Here is a 19158-nt window from a genome sequence, read left to right as displayed (position 1 = left end):
ATGTTAATGGATTTCCTTTGCCAAATTCTACTGTAGGGCTGAAAGTAAATGTCTCCATTCCTACTCCTTCCCGTTTGTCTCCCACTCCTCAAGGCTTAGAGATGCTGACCACCCACAATGGGGGCTGGGAATGGAGTGGGAAACAGACCATGCTGTTTCCTGTGGGGAGTGGGAGGTGCCTTCTCTTTATATCCCGATACAGCTTTCTCTACCCTCTACATGTGGTCTTCTCCAATCTCCAGCAGAATTCATCTTTCTTGCCTTTCTACCATACCTCCATGATCCGCTTCCCAGAATCCTTAAGGGATTGTTATCCCTGGTATAAAATAAGAAAGTTGTGACTCAGAGGATATGACATCTGCCCAAGGCCACACCCAGCATAGGTAATAGATAGAGGGATACCTGTATATGAGACATTCTAGAATTGTAAATGTCGTCTAGCTGTCAGAATCAGACGGTTCCCGCAGGTGAATTTTTAGGTTTTCAGCTTGTTTTTATTGTTTCAAAAGTACCTGCGCTGTTTGTTGTGTCTCCAGAGCTGAGTACAGTACTTGGCTTAAATGTAGGTCGAAAAAAAAAAAAAAAAAAAAAAAATCAGTGCCTCACATAAGGTAGCCGTTATTTTAAACATTAGCTGACTGTGGTTTCATAGATTTGGATTCAAATCAACATTAAATCACTGCCGCTTTGTTTACTTTTTCTGAGCCACACCTGTGAAATGGAAATGCCGGTTAGGGCTCCTTGGGTTTTCAATAGAAGATAACGCATCAAGCCAAGGTCTGGAAGTGCCTGGTTCGGGCCCTCTTGGAGGCTAACCCACAGTAATTGCAGCTGCTATCAGACAGGTTATGAGCAAGCACGCAGTGGTGTCCTGCAGCTAGTCATAAACACCAGAATGTGGGAAAGGAGCTCCCAAGGCGTCCACCTCGTACTACACGCCTGACTCCCACCCCCATTCTTGACCCTGTTGAGAATCAGAAAGCTAAGGTTCTGGAAGGACACTGAACGCCCAGAGGGATAACAGCCAGAGCTAGGGAGCTCACAGCCATCCTCATCAAGCTGGTTTAGGGCTGGCACCAAGCAGAACAGGACACCTCGTGCTGCAGGAGCCCAAAGGTTGCAGGACCACTCTAGGCTTGGCTGTGGGTTGCCAGAATTTTAGGGACTGGATAGATGCTCAGCCAGCTTGCCCTGCAACTGAGCCCGCCCATCACTCTGCCTGTCTGCCTGGAGTCTACAGTGTGGTCCCCAGAGCCCACTATAGCCTCCCACCCCTTCTTCCCCGCCTTCTCCCTGCCCTTGCAGCCCACAGGTTTCTTGGCTCAGTTCTTGCAGGTTCCCACTATTGCTTAGCAGATTGGCCCGACAGCCTCAGCCTCCCCTACACGATTCCGGACACGGGGTGGGTGACAGATGCGCAAGGCCTCCTTTGAGAGTTACTGTTGAAGTCTCCTGCCATGTCGATGTCCCTGTCTCAAGTCTCAGGACAGAGGCTTCATCAGAGAAGGAGAATTCTAATGGTGTTTAGTGACACCTTCCAGTCCTTAATTCTCAAGACTTGTGGCATGGCTCTTTCTGCTTGGGAATGCTGGTGTGTGTGTACATACTGTGTATTAACCATTTCTTTTATTTTTAGCACTTGTCAAGCTTAATATTAGTTTTGAGTCTTAAAAAGAGCTCTCTTTTTAATAACACAAAATCTTGTTTTTTTTTAAATTAAGTAAAATAGATTAATTAATTAATTAGTTGAAAAAAGCAGACAAATAGAACCATGAGTGGTTCCATTTCTGATTTGGGGTTTTCTAAAAGCAAGTCTGCGCCATCTGTAGGATTGTCTTCAAAGTCAAGTTCTTAATCCTGAAAGGGTTAAATCGCTACTTGGTTATTTTCATATCTTATAGTAGATGACCCACAATACACCAGCCATCTGTCCTAAAGTGTGTAGGGTCCAATAATTTTATTTAAATGGGAAAAAACTGGAAATATTTGCCATTATGGTACCTCAGTTTGGATGAGCTGCAAGTAAATCCTTCTTTAACCTTTTGTAAGATGAAAAGTTTAGTGAGTTCTATTTACACACTTTGAATATTTAATATTTGAGTATTCATCACAGTTTACACAAATGATTGTATATCCATTGCCAATCAACACATATCAGGGCATTACTGGTGTGTAATGGTTAATATTTTAAGCTTTTCTATAATGGTGACATTCTATAAAACTACAGTGGTTATTGCATATCATCAAAAGGTCATTTAGAAGTTTTGAAAATAAAAATCACATGCGACAGCTAAAGAGAAGAACAGCAGTGCATTATAATTGTAGAAGTTTATGTCATAAAAAGACTCAAATGTCACATGAAATCTTTTATTTTTGTTTTAAAATATATTTCTAGAGCATTAAAAAAATCCTCACGGTTTTATTTTTTATATACCTTTAGCAGAAGATTACAGCTGACGTTTTGTCTTTGGTGAATAGCTGTTTGTCTCACTTTATTTACTTGGTATTGGGTATTTGTCAATGTCATTTCATATCTACAGAAAATTCTTACGCTCGACGGAGGTAGAGAATGTGTGTGCGTGTCTGCCGGAGGTCACATGACAGTCTCATCCTATTTGGTGGAACGGCTTGACTTTTCCCCCCTTGCTTTTGGTGATGGTTGTGAGTGCAGAAGTTGATTGACAGATGCATGCCAGAAACCCCCATTCTCCTTTTCAAAGACATCGTATGATGGATTGCGATCTCCCAGCGCAGCAGGACACGGGGACCCTGCAAGCTGTAATTGGTCAGGTATGGAGTCAGCCATTTCTCAACTCCCCCTTTCCCACAAGGGCCTCACCATATGATTCACATAATTCATATTTACTGTACCATCTTTCTATCTGTGTCTTCAGCTACCTGCCAGCGCAGCGCTGGAAGTGCGAAAGGCAAAAGGCGCCCATTAAACCTGGCTAGGGAAGCTCAGCTGGAAACTTCAGTGTGATGCTCTTAAACAGAAACTAAAACAAAACCACCAAGAAAATTCAAAGAGCATATCAAACATATGACTTGGGCTGAATATGAAAAACTTTCATTGTTAAGCATTTCTTTTCCCTCCTGCTTAGATTGTATAATCTCTGAAAGAAAGAAAGTATGAGAAGAAAATAAAGTGCCACGTTTCCTGGGCAGTACTGCTCAATTTTTTTTTTTAATTGTGCTGTTCTATATTTTCATTTGGATTGTGTTCTTCTATCTTCCCCTCTCTGAATGGAAAATATAAGTAACCAAATACAAGGGCCTTTACTCCTAGCCCCGGTGGCGTGTGACTGTGACTGGTAAATGTATAGTAGCCATGATCTCCTCTGCTGCGGAGGGGCAGGCTGCAAATTAACCACCGCCACCATCTGAAAGGTCCAGGTGGCCTGCCCGCGCTGCCTAATGCAATCCAGCGTACCAGCTTTAATAAACAGCTCTATTTAGTTCCTCTCTGGATCCAGGGAGGTGAACTGGTCTGGGGCGGCTGTGATGAAATGCCAGAAGAATCTCTCTCAGAGGCCTCGCAAGCTGATGTTTAGAGCTTTGCTGTTCTGTCGTCTTTGTCTTCCAAATGGGTCAGTGAGTCCTGCTCTCTCTGTCTGGTGTTTTCTGTTAAACCCCTACTTTATGTTTGTGCTTAAACGTTCTCGCTGTAAGCTAAATGAGAGGAGGGAGGTCATTGTCTTTTCATTTGCCTTCTGCTATCCGAAGTGCTGAAAGGAATGATGTGTCCTGCTGGACGGAGCCTGGTCTTTCTGTGATGGGGGTGGGGTATGCACAAGAAAGAAATAATAATAAAGAGGAATATACAGGTTTTCTTTGAAATGTGCTTTTTGCCAAATATTTTCTCTAAGTTCTCTATGCTTGTCTGAAAACGGTTAACTTGTAAATCAGAATGTGGTTACGAATATTTATGAACTCTAAAAAAGTTTTTCGAGGTTTTTGCACACTCTCCAGCCTAGGCAAGCCGGCAAGATGAGGGCATGAAATGCGTTTGCTGTGTGTTAACTGCGTGGTAGTCAAATTCCTTTTTACTCCGTTTTCAACAAAATTAGAGCAAAGCACTTCAGGGGGCTGAAGGCATGTGGCTTATTAATCCCGACGTGCCTCGTACCACATTTCTAGATGGAAAATGTCAGATGTATAATATCATATTTTCATAAGCTCACCCTATTTTAGAAGAAGCATATGTTTGCTTCAACAGAAGCAAAGACATTCTTTTTAAACTTTTAAGTTGTTTTTTGTTCTGTTGGCATATTTTAAAGTGAAGGCTGTGTCAGGGAAAAATACGCATATAATCTTCTATATTGTCGGTACTCACTGTATTGCCAGTGTTTGCTGATGGAAGTGTATCAGTTGGAGCCCAGACAATTTTGTAGTGACGAATTAAGTAAATATCTGTTAAAGTAAGTTGCTGTGTATGATTGAAATTTGAACCCGGGACATCTGACCTGTCCTGTTTAATAAAAACTTTTCTTCAGTTGCATGTTCTATTTCTCCTTGAAGTTAGTACTGGGAAAAATACATCTGATTTCCTTTTGTATATGTTTGTGATGAAAAAAATATCAGAAGGAATACTTTTAGTTAGTTAATCTTCTATTGGAAATCAATTATAGATGTGTATGCTTTTAGAAGGCTCCATTTTGTACTGTTACAGATAAACCAGTGTGTATTTTACAGGCACAAGACTTGTGATTTGTCAAGATTTAAGGACTTGTTTTTGTTACTTAGCTTTGCATCTTGTGTGTCCCCAGAAATTTCCTAAGGTCTATGTCCAGAAACCACACATCTAAAGGACTTGCTAAGGATACTTTCTAAAGAGTTGCATCCAAATAGCTGCATTTTCTGGCATGATTTTTCATAAATTATTTGTTTTAAGAAACTCATCCTTACTGTCAAGATAAAAATTGCAGGAGTGATTTTTTTTAAAATTGTAAGAATTGCAGTGCTCAAAGGCACACCCTGGAATTTTCCTTCTTTTTTTTTTTTTCATTTGAAATCGAAGCGAAAAATATCTAAAGGAAGGGTGAAATGCCCATAGTCTTTGATGTATGCCATAAAAGTCTAAAAAATAGAAGTGAACAACACCTGAAATGAATTCCTTTTAACTATTAGAGTACAAATAAGAACATTTCTTCACATGACTCACTACTTGTAACAAAAAGGAAAAGAAAATGAAAAAAAATACTAGTTTTTCAGACCCTCATAGCCAGCAACATCTCTGGTACCTACTCAGCAAGTGTGGACAGTCCTGTCTGATGATGCAAATGCTTGCTTCTTCTGTATGGAACACACGTTGATGTGTTTATTTTTGCCTCCCTCCTGTTCTGCTTTTTGTTTCCAAATGGCTTTGGATGGGAAAAACAAATAAGCAGCCATAAGCTACGTTTTCTGCTCAAAATGCTGAACGGTTCTCACGACTGTGGCCAGCTTTGCTTCTCTTTCGTCATTCAGCTCTGGGATCAGATATCTATGGTCACTTGCACTGGAGAGAAGGGAAATGCAGACCTGCCTGCGTTACTGGCCATGATCTAGCTTGGGAGAGTTCTGGCCTCACACAGCAGAAATTGCTCATATGTGCCTCTCCCCCAGGATTTTCCCTCCCTCAAGCAAGCAATTAAGCAGTCTAGACTTGGAAGAACAAGCTGTCTGCCTAGTATAGCAAGACCAAGAAACTTGATTCATTCATACAATTTTTAGAAATCAAACCAAATTTTTGATAGTAATTATCTGTAGCAAACTCCCTTGTTGCCAAAGCTGGATTGTTATCTTTCAGATGATTTCAGATAAATTTGAGTTCAGCAGTTAAGGAGTTATAACTTACCATTTATAGATAAAGGCTTAAATTTCCACCTCTTCAGGTCACTAAACGTTTGCTTCCTCCTTTTTCGTTTGTAGTCCTGTGATTTTGAGTGACAGATTAGCCCTTCAGAACTGCAGCTGCTTTTATTGTTTTGTTTTTGCTCATCTCATGGAGACTGGTCACTATGTCCAATTCTCCTTCTGACACTTGGGTCCCCAGAGAAACTGGGCTGATCTACCATGCCAATATGCAGCCCTGAGGGTCTCGGCAAGACAAGTCCATATGCTATTCCACGAATATTATCAATAGAAGATGTTAAATTATATATTAAAAATAGATACAACAAAGTACATTTCTTTTTTTAAGGTATTTAGTACATGTAGCTAAGAGTTTGCCAGTGATAGAGAAACAGCTGTCATGGGTACAATTCCAGAGAACATGGGTAGAATATAAAGGAATTAAGGCGTGAGCAGTTTGAAATTCTCACAATATTGAAAGTGTATCTAAAAGCAACTGTAGTTTTCCTTCTCTGGAAAACAGATCTCTTTTCAAGTAGATTCAAGAGGTTTGCAGTGTTGCACAATGGTTCATTAGAAGCTGTGTGAACAACCCTGAGATGCGGTTCTGTGGGTCCTGCACTCGACTTGTGGCAGCATCTTAAAGTTCATGTTCTTTCACACTTCTATTCTAGTGTTAAAACGTGTAAAAAGAAGTCATGCTGTAGTATCAAAACAGCTAAAATATAGATTTATTTACATCTTCTCTTGTTCCAGAAAAGAGTACTGGCTTTCTAATAATAATGCACTTACCTGAAAGACATTGTCTGAAGCTTGTGTGAAGTAGAATTTGCCTAAAGAACAAGTAAATCATCATCATACATGCCAAATACATACAAATTTAGTTGAGGCTTACCTAACTAACTCTGTCTTACACATGCCAAATATGACTCCCATATACTTTAGGAGAAGTCAAGTGGGTCTGAGTGACATTTTTTGAAACTGATATATTGCCCAAGTTAATGTCTACATTTTGGGGATGTGAAATTATTATTGCCCAGATTTAATTGAAAGAACACTTCCTGTGAAGCTGTTTAGGTGGTTAGCGTATTATTAAATGCAACTTAATGGAAGATTATTCTTCTGGTACACAGTGGTGCTAGATTTACTAATACTGAGCTTGTGCTATGTCCCTTTTTCTGAATTCAAGTGTTTCCAATTTGGAAATTTGGAGGCTAGGCTAATGTTGCTAAGGTGAGTCTTGTCTGCTTTTCTCAATTCTTCTTGTCTTCTTAATATTTTAAAATCAAAGTGGGTATGTAATTTATGAAGCTATCTTATCAAGGCATAGATCATATGTGAAATAAGTATGTGCAAAAAAGTTTGCCTGGGTTGAGCTACCCGTAAAGTTCTGAGTACTGGCTGGAGGTCAGGGAAGAGAGACATTCTCCACAGACTCTCCTTGCTGTGGGACACTCAGCATTTATAGGCAGTTTAAGGCATCTCTCTCTTGGTTTTTATCAAAATTTTGATAAATTTTGAACATCTCTGCAAATGTGGAGGGCCCACCCTTTTCAAGTGCACCATGCTTCTTAAACTTTTTGTCATAGTATCTGACTGTACAGAAAGTCAAGATGAAAATAAAATGCAATAATAAAAGGAACAGGTCCACAGAGATAATGTGGGAAAAGGTAACTATTGACCATAAAATGGACATGAATAGAAAACACAAATCATACTACTTTAAAATTAATTTGCATTTATGCTAAACAACTCTGTAGCTGTTCTGAATAGAACCTCAAGCCGGCATTCTTGTTCTCTTCCTTCTGTCTCTCTCTTTATTTCCTTTCTGATCCCGTCTTTCCCCTTTCCTTTCCTTCCTCCTTTTTATAGCTTGAATGTGTTCCAGTGAAATCAATGGCCGACTCGGGTCTTGTTTCCTGAGCACTTGGAAATGGCTCTATTGAGCCACACTCTCTTGAGCTCTTTTGGGAGTAGAGATTTGTGCCAGACTTTCTCTTCACGTGTATGTCTCTTCTGAGTCTCACTTTTAGGAAGAGTTTCAAGGAAGGCACAGCCATCTCATCTTAGGAATTCCTCACCCCACATTTTCTTAATCTTCTTTTGTGAGTTGATGAGGGTGAAAACTGATTTTTTTTTAACCTCATAACTTCATTTCCTGGGTTAACCTGAGCCTCATGTTAATTTTATTTATTCTGTGGATAAATAACTGTGTTGTTAGTTCAGAACCAGCATTTTGCAGATTAAAAACCACATATAAATAACAATTGAAGGCATCTTTGATTATTTATACTAACTTTTTCCAGATTTGCTTTTTTCTTCCAGCCAGCTGGTCTTTGGAAGTAGCGTTGGTTTTATCACTATCTCTAAACTCCCTTTGATAGGAAGGACTCTTTCTTCACCAGACAGCTTAGCTTGACCCTGGGTTCTGATCCCAGCAACTGCAGAGCCACTGTCTTTGGCCATGCTTTTCTAACTAAAGGATGCCTGGGCTGGGATGTAGTGGATAGATAATCAACAGCATAATCTAAATGTCACTGGTTTTGAGAGGTCCGTTGCTCTTGTGTGAAGGCGTACCCACATAGTTCCCAGCTCCCTAGTCCTGGAGTCAAAGATGCACATAAAGGAGCAAACACCTTTAATAAGAAGGCCAACACACTCCAGTGCATGGCTTTGGCATTGAACTCTCTTCCCTCATTGTCAGACGCCTGCCAGCCATTCTGTTCCTGTGAGTAATGAGTAAGAAGTGAACAGTGAATCTTGGTGGGCTTCCCGGCAAGAAAGACCCTGGCAAACAAACCACATCAACACATTGACCTCTTTGGTGTGTGTGTGTGTGTGTGTGTGTGTGTGTGGTTATCTCACAACTCTACTTGAGCTGACTTTGTCATTGGGATCATATAGTGAAAGCAATGTATAACAAACTCTTTAAAGGAAGAAAGCTTCTTTGGGGTTGACATCATACATGAGTTTCAGAAGAGCTCCTTTCTAGACACCCTTGGAGAGTTCTAACAGGAGTCTACCTGGTGTCCTGAAGCTCTGTGGTAGTGACTTACCCCAGTAGGTGTTTCTGGGACTTAATTTTGTGTCAATGCTGCATTTATGTGAACATTTAGAAATTATTTCAAGAAGAAAACATTTCTCCAGCATTCAGAGTCTTGAATAAACAGGTGCATTTTGAAAAGTTAGGATTTTGTAGCATTTATCGGGACCCAGGCAAACACCTCTGAAGAGAACAAAGTGTGTTATTTATAGGTAGCTTAAGTTCCCTTTTAAGCAGAAGGGGGTTTGATGCAGAATTCACATCTATTTTCCTTTCTCTTTTCTTTTCTTTTTTAAATAAAATGCATTATTTCTGGGAGAGAGGGGTGGGCATGGGTTCGAGGAGCCTCAGTGGTTCTGAAGATGTATGGGAAGAGAAATCCTTAGACCTTCGGCTCCTCTTCTGTACAATTGGAGGCCAGCATGGGCCGGAGTGGAAAAGGCACAGAAAGCCAGCCCATGACAGCCACTGTGCTCTGACAGAGCGAGTTAATTCGGTAAGCCTTACATGATATGAGAACATAAGATTCTCTCAACCTGTCCTCCCAGAGGTTAAGAGCCAGGACAAATGTAAAATGCTGCTTACTGTGCACGAGGAAAGCCACGTCCATCAAACCCATTCCCCTTACTGTCAGTCTTGAAGATTCATCACTATGTTCTGGGCCAACCGTGGTCTCTGGCCTGAAACAATTTTCTCCAGTTTTAAAAAAAACAGAGTGTTCCAGCTTGGATCTTATATCCTTAGGGTTACAATATTGAATTCTGAATTGGGAAACTTAATCTTGTGGCCAGATTTGACAAGATACTAGTTGAATGTAAGGCACAAGTGATGATTGGGGGTGAAGTGCCCCAGGTCAGAATCTGGGAAAAAATAGGAAATTTTGTAGAAATTTGGTTACAATATAAAACCCCCAAGTTTGAAATTCTCTATTTTTTTTTAATAAGGAGGAGGTATTCAGAAACTTAAAAGTAGCTTTCTGTTGCATTTATTTTCTCAGTTTCAAAATGTTCTTTAGCAGCGTGGACTTTTATCTATTCTTAGCTCCTTTCTGATGCTGCTAACACAAAAGATGCCTAGAGTTATAGTTAAAGGTTAGAGAAACAAAGAAAAATAATGCTTAAATTCAAAACAATCATATTTGTTCTGCAGTAGAAAGTAGATATTATTTTTATTCAAGAGCTGAAACTTGGATTTCTTTATGGATAATATTTTTTGTTGGTCTGAAAGAAACATATTTAGATTTCCAATTACTAAATGTAAAAATTAAAACAGGTCAGTTTGGCCTTCCCCTTAGCACACACACAAGCACATGTAAGCACATATTAACACATATGTAGGCACACACAAATGCCTCCCACATTAAGGATTTTTAGAAATACGTGATTATTTATCTTCTATTTATCTAGAGGTGTTTTAAGACTCTTTTAAATAAATGCAAAAACTTTGTAAGCTAGTTATCGAAAAGACTATTTTCAACCACTTGTTGATAAGCGTGAGTTTCTGAGTACACTGGTTACTGAATAGTAAAAGAGGATAATTGTAACATTCCCGATTAAGAGTCGAAGGTTTGTCTCACAGTGCATTTGCATGCTGCAGTTGTTTCCTATGAGTGCTGACTTATGACCTAGGATTATTTTCTCTCTTCTATAATTTCCCCTAAACAGGAAGATAAACACATAAAATTGAAAGAAGCTACACAGTGCATTTAGTAAATTAAAATAAAATAAAATATACTTTTTGGAAACAAATTTAGCAAGACAAAACAGTATAAACTAGACAATAAAGTACCTCTTATTTTGCTTTCTGTAAACAAATATTCATCTTTCCAGAATGGTTACACAACCTGGGTGTATTCATATTTTACAGAATTCTGCAATTTACTGTATATGTTCATATATTAAGCATCATATGTTGCTTAAAATAGATCTACATTTTCAAAAACTGGCATCTCCTACTGCCAGGACTGTCTTGGAACTCCTGTGTCCAAATAATTCTCTTGCCTCAGCCTTCTGAAAAACTTGAGAGTATAGGCATGTGTCACTTTGCCTGGCTCTAAATGTACATTTGTCTATAGTATTTCATTTTCTGGATGCACCCAACATTAAAAAAAAAGACTTTTTATTCCTTAGTCTAAACATAGATGTTCCAGAAACTTCTGAGTGGGGTTTGCTTTAACAAAAGAATGCATACATGACCCTCCCTAAGAGATGATATCTTAGCCAGGGTTACTATTGCTGTGATGAAACACCATGACCAAAGCAAGTAGATTATTCATCATTGGATGAAATCAGGGCAGGAACTCAGAAAGGGCAGGGACCTGGAGCTGGGAGCTGATGCAGAGGCCATGGAGGGGTGCTGCTTACTGACTTGCTCCTCATAGAATCCATAACGACCAGCCTAAGAGTAGCCCCACCCAAAATGGGCCAAGCATTTTTTCAACTGAGGTTCTCCTTCTTCAGTTTGTGTATCAGGTTGACTTAAGACTAGCCAGAACAACTAATCCCTTGTCAACTTGACACACATTTATCACTCCTAAGCTACACCTTTCCTTTCTTATTCATCTCAAATATTTTACATTAAAAACATAAATCATTTTAAAAGTCTCACAGCCTTTACAAATTCAAACACAATAAAATTTCAGTCTCTTTAAAATAGCCAATCTCTTTAAAAATCCAAAACCTCTTCTAAAAGTTCAAAGTCCTTCCAACTGATGCTCCTACAATAACCAAAATTAAATTAAGTACCTTGTTCAGGAGGAAAAAATCTAGGGCACAGTCACAATCTGAACCAAGCTAAACAAAACCCCAAAAGTATAAAAGACTCAGTGTCCCATGTCTGGGATCCACTCAGGATCTTGTGAGCTCCCCTGGGAAGCACCAGTCACTTCTCCAGCTCTGCCCTCTGCAGTACACACAGCTTGTTTTCTAGGGCTGCCTTTACTCCACTGCTGCTGCTGTTCCTAAAAAGAGGGAACGTTCATTGAGAAAAAAAAAGCCTCCATAAGATCTGGCTATTAAGGCATTTTCCTAATTAGTTATTAATGGTGGAAGCCCACCCCATTGTAGGTGGTGCCATTCCCGAGCTGGTAGCCAGACTGTGTAAACTATCAGAAACAATGTAGTAAGCAGCATTCCTCCATGGCTTCTGCATCAGCTCCTGCCTCCAGGTTCCTGCCCTGTTTTGAGTTTCTGTCCTGACTTCCAGCAACTTAGCACATCACAGCCCATACCCTATGCAATGGCACAGGCCTCCCCGCTCCTTACTAAGAGAAAGGACACAGATGTGTCCCCAGGGTTTGGCACAGTTAATGTACCTAGATTAGTGCTCAGGAGTTACCTCAGGAATTCATGGGAATAAATACCAGCTAAATTCCTGTTTTCTACAATTAATTTGTATCGGACTAGTCTTTCAGCTGACAAACATTTAAAAACACAGTTGGGAGGAGACCGAACTGAAAACAATCAGAGTTAACCTTTTGTTTCTGCTGACTCCGTGTTTTGATACGGAAAGCAGAATGCCTGCTACTCGAACACTTAGGAGAATGTGCTAGAAGAAGTCGTGGTTTGCATTTCTTTTGGGATATCTGTGACTGCGGATCTTAATGGAATCACTTTGTGTACTTGAGAGGGAAGTGGGAGAGAGTGACGTCCTCTGTTCCACGGAGGACAATAACAGTGGGCTTTGCATGACACCTTTTCCTGCACAAGTTTCTGCAAGTTCGTTTTCTGGAACTGCCCACTGGAGACATGTAAAGTCGTCCCTCTTCTCTCTCCTGGATGTCAGGATGAGTACCTCCGGTCGCACACACCCTCCCGCCAGCTCGCTGGCACTTTGCTGCCTCCCCTGCTCAGAACACATACTCACTAACGAGTCAGGGTGTTTGCCTTAACATCGGTACTCTCACAGGAGCCACAGCTCTAGGGTTGCCTTCCCAGCTTGTGCAGTCCAAGCAGGCTCTGAGTGACTCAAGCTCTCTTTACATAGCAGCAATTGCTAGTGAGCGGAAGGAGGGGGATTTGAACCCAGGTGGTGTGAAATTTCATGGTTACTTTATTTTAGTTCTTAACTCTGGTTGCCACTAAAACCACCAAGGACTCTTAAGCTCTACCGACTACCAGCAAAGCCAGCCCCAGAGTTTCTGTGAGTGGTGCTTCCACAATACTGACATACGTTCTAACACTTTGCAAGGCTTATGTGTGATGCTGTGTTTGCCTCACTTAGGCAAGTCTCTGTGCTCACTCTCAAGCATTAAATGAGGGAAGCCTTACAGGCAATGACAGTGCAAATCAGAGGCAATAAAGGTTGAATAATTCTATGAGTGTGTGTGTGTGTGTGTGTGTGTGTGTGTGTCGGTCTGAAATCTGTCTTCCTGTGTGTGTGTTTTATCTTTCAGGGAATCTTATAAATTGTGTTGAATATACAAAACAATAATAACATCTGACATCCACAAAAGGGTCAAGGTTCCTAGCACCCAGCTGCCTATAATTCCAAGTCCAGATGATCCACTGTCCTCTTCTGGCCCCTGTAGGACCTGAACACATATGGCATATACTCACATGGGCAAACACACACACACACACACACACACACACACACACACACACACACAACGCACACACACAACAACACACAAGCACACAACACACACACACACTTTTAAAAACAGCAGAAAAGGACTAAATATTCAACTACTCCAGATCAAGAGCACTGATGATAACTGGTGAGCACATAGTAGGTGTTAGACACTTGGCAAGCATGGTTTAATCCTCACATGTGGGATAAGTTCTTGTTAGCTGATTTTCCTGACAAGGGAGCTGAGGCCAGGAGACAGTATCTAGTGGACAATAAATGGCAAAGTTAGAATTCAGTAGAAAATGTTGGTGTTGGGTTGTTACACCTGAATCATGTACAAAATCACAAAATGGAGCCGGTCTAAATGCTGCCTTTGGAAAAGTGTAGTGCTTAATATATACCTAGTTTATGCACTAAGTATAATGCTTAATATATACCTAGTTTATGCACTACTTATGCTCCTTGTTGGCCTCATTAAGAATTGCAGCAATATGAAGTCATCAAAGAATTATTTTAAACCAAATTTTGGAAAGATTATTCATATTGTATACTCTCATTTCCTATTTCAGTTTTTTTTTGCACTGAATCCGGTGACAGGTCTCTTCGACCCTGCTCACGTCCTAACGGCAGGTCTTCCTGTCAATAGCAAGACACATATCTGCGCCCTTCAGGGTGGAGCGGGGCCGAGGCCAAAACCCTTTTCCCTCTATTCAGTACTTGGAAAGTGCTGCCAAACTTCAGTTTTGTTTGCATTTTTGAGGGTAGAATTTAACAGAATTTACTGCAAAATGCCTCCTTTAGCTTTTACAAATATCCTAGGATTGTCAGGCCCAGTGAACAGAGAGCCAGAAAACAATGCAGAAAGCAATGGCTAGAAGGATCCTCAGCAAAGTATGTGCTGCTTTGAAAGTTTACAAAGGACAAAAGGGAGCATTGTAGGTAGGAATTGTTTTCTTCTTCCTTTTTTCCTGTGCCAGTGTATCCATTCGTGTGTGCATGTGCATGTATGTGTGTGTGTGTGTGTGTGTGTGTGTGTGTGTGTGTGTGTATGTGTGTGCACGCACGGCGATCCAGTGAAGTACAATATATATCTTGTGTCATGTCTGCCGCATCTCCACACCCACATCTCTCCCTTTAATGACTGCTCTGATTCAAAGGAAGGAGATGTTGTCGTGATAAGCCCCGAGCCGCAGGCTGACTCCATCTTTCACAAGGACCCATCTGAGAAAAGAAATGGAGCTGAGTTTTCGCATGTGTATGAAAGAGTCCAAGATGGCAGACAGGATAGCAGGGATTTTGTGCACACAGACTTGGGAACTTTTCTGCTCTGCTTGTATGCTTCTTCCTCTAGTATGATGGGTGGCACTCTTTCTTTCCCAGATGAACCGAATCTTCATCGGGAAATGTTGAAGACAGTTGTTGAAGATCAGCCTGCTGCCCATGTATCTGTCTGATTCGTGACTCACCCCAGCACTGCAGAGGGGGTCAAATTACGTTTATGACTTGAATAGAAGACCTTGTCCCTGACCCACCAGCTGTCATTAAAGTTTATAACAAATTACTACACTCATTATTTTTTTAAAAAATATGTATCTTACATATTTATTAAGTTATATTAAAGTCTTTAAAACTGTTATTGGTTCTTTGTTTCACATCATGCATTTCAGTTCTCTTAATACCCTATCTGCCCCTTAAGCCCTCTTCCTGAAAACGAAAACACACACACACACACACACACACACACAAGAAAACATCTCACCGTGGAAGCAGTAGTGTACCACAGTGTGTCCCCCTGGCCACACATCTTTTCTTGCAAATGTTCATTGTAGTGAGTCAGTCATTGGCCTGGTTTGAGCTCTCTGGCTTCTCGGTCACTCCATCAATACTGGATCCTCGCCAGGATTCCTCCCCATCATCCTATAGTTGCCCGGTGTCATGGAGATCCTGTAGCTTTGGAGCATCAGGAGAACCAGCTCTTTCATGTGCTGTAAAGTTTACAGATGACATAGATTTTGGGGTCTTGGATCTGGTCCTGGGTGGTAGCTGCTTTGGTCAGCCATCCAGATCTCCCACATCAGCACTCCCAGAGCAGGCTCTTCAGCACTGCTCTGGCTAGGTACCCCAGTACCCCAATCTGCAGAAGGCAGGATCAGCGATCCTGCCCTCCTGAGAGCTAAGCAATGAGGGCCAAGTACATCTCACTTGTTCTCATGAGCTCAGGGCCAGCTCTCCTGACTGCAGAAGATGGCAAGGGGTAAGGGGGTGGGTATATTAAGGGGCAGTAAACAACTTTTTAACTCCTGGAGTTATTTTTAGTCTATAATTCATGTCTTAGTAACAACTGTGGCTTTTAGCATACAATTTTAACTTGATGGTTTCTTGTCTGTGTTTTATCTTGGGTCAGCCTACTAGAGGAAAGTTTAGGAAACGTGAGGAGTCAGGGTTTCTGTCTCTTTCCAGAAAGAGAGTCACAATGGAAAAGATGAAATCGTCTCGTAGAAATGGGGAGCAGGCATGTCAGACCCTGTCAGAATCAGGGTGGTGCTAAATCTGCCCTCTCGGGACTGAGAAGAGAGTGTGCATGAGACCAGGAACAGGAAATGAAGGTCCTCTGTCCATCTGTTTGTCCGTGTGTCTTTCAGGACAGTGGTACCGCTGGCATATTGTTGAAATATTATCAGATTGAGAAGCTGAGCAAGGGGTAAAAGGTAAAAGGAGGGTCTTGGCCTCCTACTTTTTCAGTCTAAAGACCTTCAAAAACCTTCATGTCTCTACCCTTTCTCCTCTTTCCTTCCTTCTTTATTTCCTTGCTTTCTGAGAAAGTGGATCATAACCATCTTACAATGAGTGAAAAGTTCAAAAGAGTTACGCAAGGCTGCACAGGTTTTTCTCTGCCGATACATATCATCTTCTTTCACCCTTGCCAGCGCTTTCCTTAAGGACAGGTGCATCTCTCCAGAGGTGCAGTAGGCATTAAGATCTCTTACTGATTGTTCGATAGAGTACTTAGTGCAGCTGGCCCTCTTCTAACTTTAAACTTAATAGATGCCCTAAGTGGTTCAGGAGCTCCGAGTAGCCCTGGCTTCACTTGCTTACTTTCAACATGCCTTGTCTGGGAATGTTGGGGTGTTCTGCTTGTAATTTCATTACAGAATGTATAAATGTAAAAATGATCAGTTTCTATTTTTACATTGATGTCTACAAGAAACAAGTTACTCCGTTACGGCTTCTTACACATATTTGATTTGGGAGTCACTATCAAGGTAGCTTGTAGATACTTTTAGCACCAAAGAATGTTGACTCTTAAATACAGGGGCTTAATTAACAGCATTTATGAGGCAAATGGATGAAAGGAAGTTGCAAAATTTGTGTTTCAGTATTTTATCCTCACTAGATGTTGTGCTGTATAGGAATGAAATAAATCACACATGACCGGAAAAGCACACTGGAGGACAGCTTAAACAGATCAGCATCATCTTCAGAGAGCTGAAGAATTTTTTTTTTTTTTGTATCAGGTTTGTTAAAGACAAATCTGTACAAATGCTTTGCTACTTTTGAGACAATTTCCTTAAACTATTATTCTGGGTGGAAAGATTTTGTGCCTATTTCTTTCATCAAGTTGTCTGCAATGCAAGCCCAGTGAGTAACTAGATGATTTCTACATTCCCAAATTCTGGGAAATAGTAATATCTGAATACAATATTTTATTTTTTTTCCCTTTACTACAAGCTTAATTTTAAATATATACAATCATTGTATATATATATATATATATATATATATATATATATATATATATATATATATTGTGTAAAGGAATAAATTGATCATCTGTATAATAAAATGATTTTTTTAAAAAGAATATAGGCAGTGGTTGAAGAAGATTTTAGTCTAGTACAGGGTTTAAGAAATGCTTATTGGCTTCATTTATTTGATGAGTACCATATACAAAGTTACTTTTTCAAGTTTCAAATTAGTATTTGGTGAGGTTGTAAAATAAGAGATAGTTCTGTAAAAGGGTGCGTGGGAAGCCCCCTGGTAATTGTGAGAGGGTAGCCAGGATTGCAAATTTGAGTTTGATTCCAAAAAACATGTAAAGGAAAGTTTGCCTAGTACCTCAAGAAAAATGAGGGGAATTGGGACTTGAGCTTCAAGGTTGTGCCTATGGTTCTGCCCATATACACAAAGGGACCAATGGCTTTGTTATTAAAATTGAATTTATTCGTGTGTGTGTGTGTGTGTGTGTGTGTGGTGGATGCACATATGCACATGCATGTGCCACAGTGGTGTCTGTGGAGGTCAGAGGAAAACGATGGAGTCAATGCTTTTCTTTCACCACAGGGATCCAAGGGTTGAAACCCAGGTTATCAGGTTTCTCCCGTGAGTCTTCACTCACTGGATCATCTGATCGATCCTCTATTTGTTCTTTTATACTGAATAGGAATTTTATTTCTTTTTTACAAGAGATGGGATATTGTGAAACCTCTTAAGCACGTTGTGTCTGAGCCATTACCACAGAATACAGGGCAGGGAGAAGACATTGTTCTGAGCAGCCCTCACAGAGCACTGGGCATTCTCAGGTGGCTGAGGTCTTTATCCTGAGTTAAAAATAAATCATTTGTAAATATGAACCTCGGTTGAAGAAATAGGGAGCAACAAGAACAGAAAACTGGGAGTGGCCAAAACAAAGAAGGAGGGGTTGGGGCAGATCTGAGAAAGGAGAAAATCAAGACAAAGGCGCTAGGTTCTGTGCCCATGCGGCCTTCCTTTATCCACAGGTCTACTGGTGGTCTACAGGTCCACAGGTCTACCATGAGATTTTGTGGTGACCTTAGCTTTACTTTACCCCCAGGTGCTGTAAACCAACCCTTACCTTGAACCTTTATCCTGCCTGTCCTTGTTCCCTTTTGTTACACAGAGTATTTCCTTCTCCTTACTTGGAACCTTAAGCATTTTGGTGCCTATCACTGTACCTCTTACCTCCGACGCACCTTCCAGATCCCAGCCATCACATCCCCACGTCCCAGCACCTACGCTCTAGATCCTCCACCCTCTTGCTTGAATTTTCTTACCAACTGGCTGTTGGCTCCATGTCCCACCCAGTCAGGTTCTGGTGTATGTTCCTTCTGCCAGACTTCCTTTCACTTAGCTTCAGCAGGAAGTGCTTCTAAGACACACATGTGGGTAAACAACTCTTAGGCATCCGTTCTCCCATCTTGTGGGTTCAGGGTCAAATTCGGGTCACTTGGCTTGGTAGTATGTGGCATTACCTGTGCTAAACTACTGTCTCCTGCCTCGTAAATATTTATACTTCTCATAAACTAGTGACATCTTCAACCTTCATCAAAAACCTTCTCTTTGCAGTTAATGCAGAGGCTCATAGCTGGTCAAGGTTCTGGTAAACCAATGACTAAGTGAAGGACCTGTGCCACTCGGTTAAAACCCCAGGGAACATAATAAAAGGGGGTGTTGGAAAATGAGAACAGCCAAGACTGTACCGGAGTGTTGTGTGACTCTCACGAACTCACGCTGGCTATGGTTGGCTGCACACAGCCTGCCTATGGCTGAACCAGGTAGCACTCAGACGGAGTGGGAGAGGAGACCTTGGGGTCCTGCCCAGGGGAGTTTATTGCAGCTAAGGCTACTGGACGAGAGTGAATGATTATCTTCAGTGGAATAGCTACTGGTGAGCTACTCATGCCCGGCGG

General features: G+C 40.9%; 1 protein-coding gene across 1 annotated transcript in view; it reads left to right on the top strand.

The window, feature by feature from the left end:
* Positions 1-2685: 2685 nt before the first annotated feature.
* POU6F2 (POU class 6 homeobox 2) overlaps positions 2686-19158 on the top strand; it is a gene marked incomplete at both ends in the record, with an annotated part of 485745 nt that continues 469272 nt past the window's right edge. Inside the window, one exon of the mRNA XM_080918430.1 lies at positions 2686-2790. Within this exon, the coding sequence (XP_080774556.1) occupies positions 2686-2790 (105 nt within the window). The remainder of the gene's footprint in view (positions 2791-19158) is intronic.

This window comes from Micromys minutus, assembly GCF_963924665.1.
Source record: "Micromys minutus genome assembly, chromosome: 6".
In the NCBI taxonomy this organism is placed as follows: Eukaryota; Metazoa; Chordata; class Mammalia; order Rodentia; family Muridae; genus Micromys; species Micromys minutus.
This window is presented reverse-complemented; position numbering and strand designations above follow the sequence as displayed.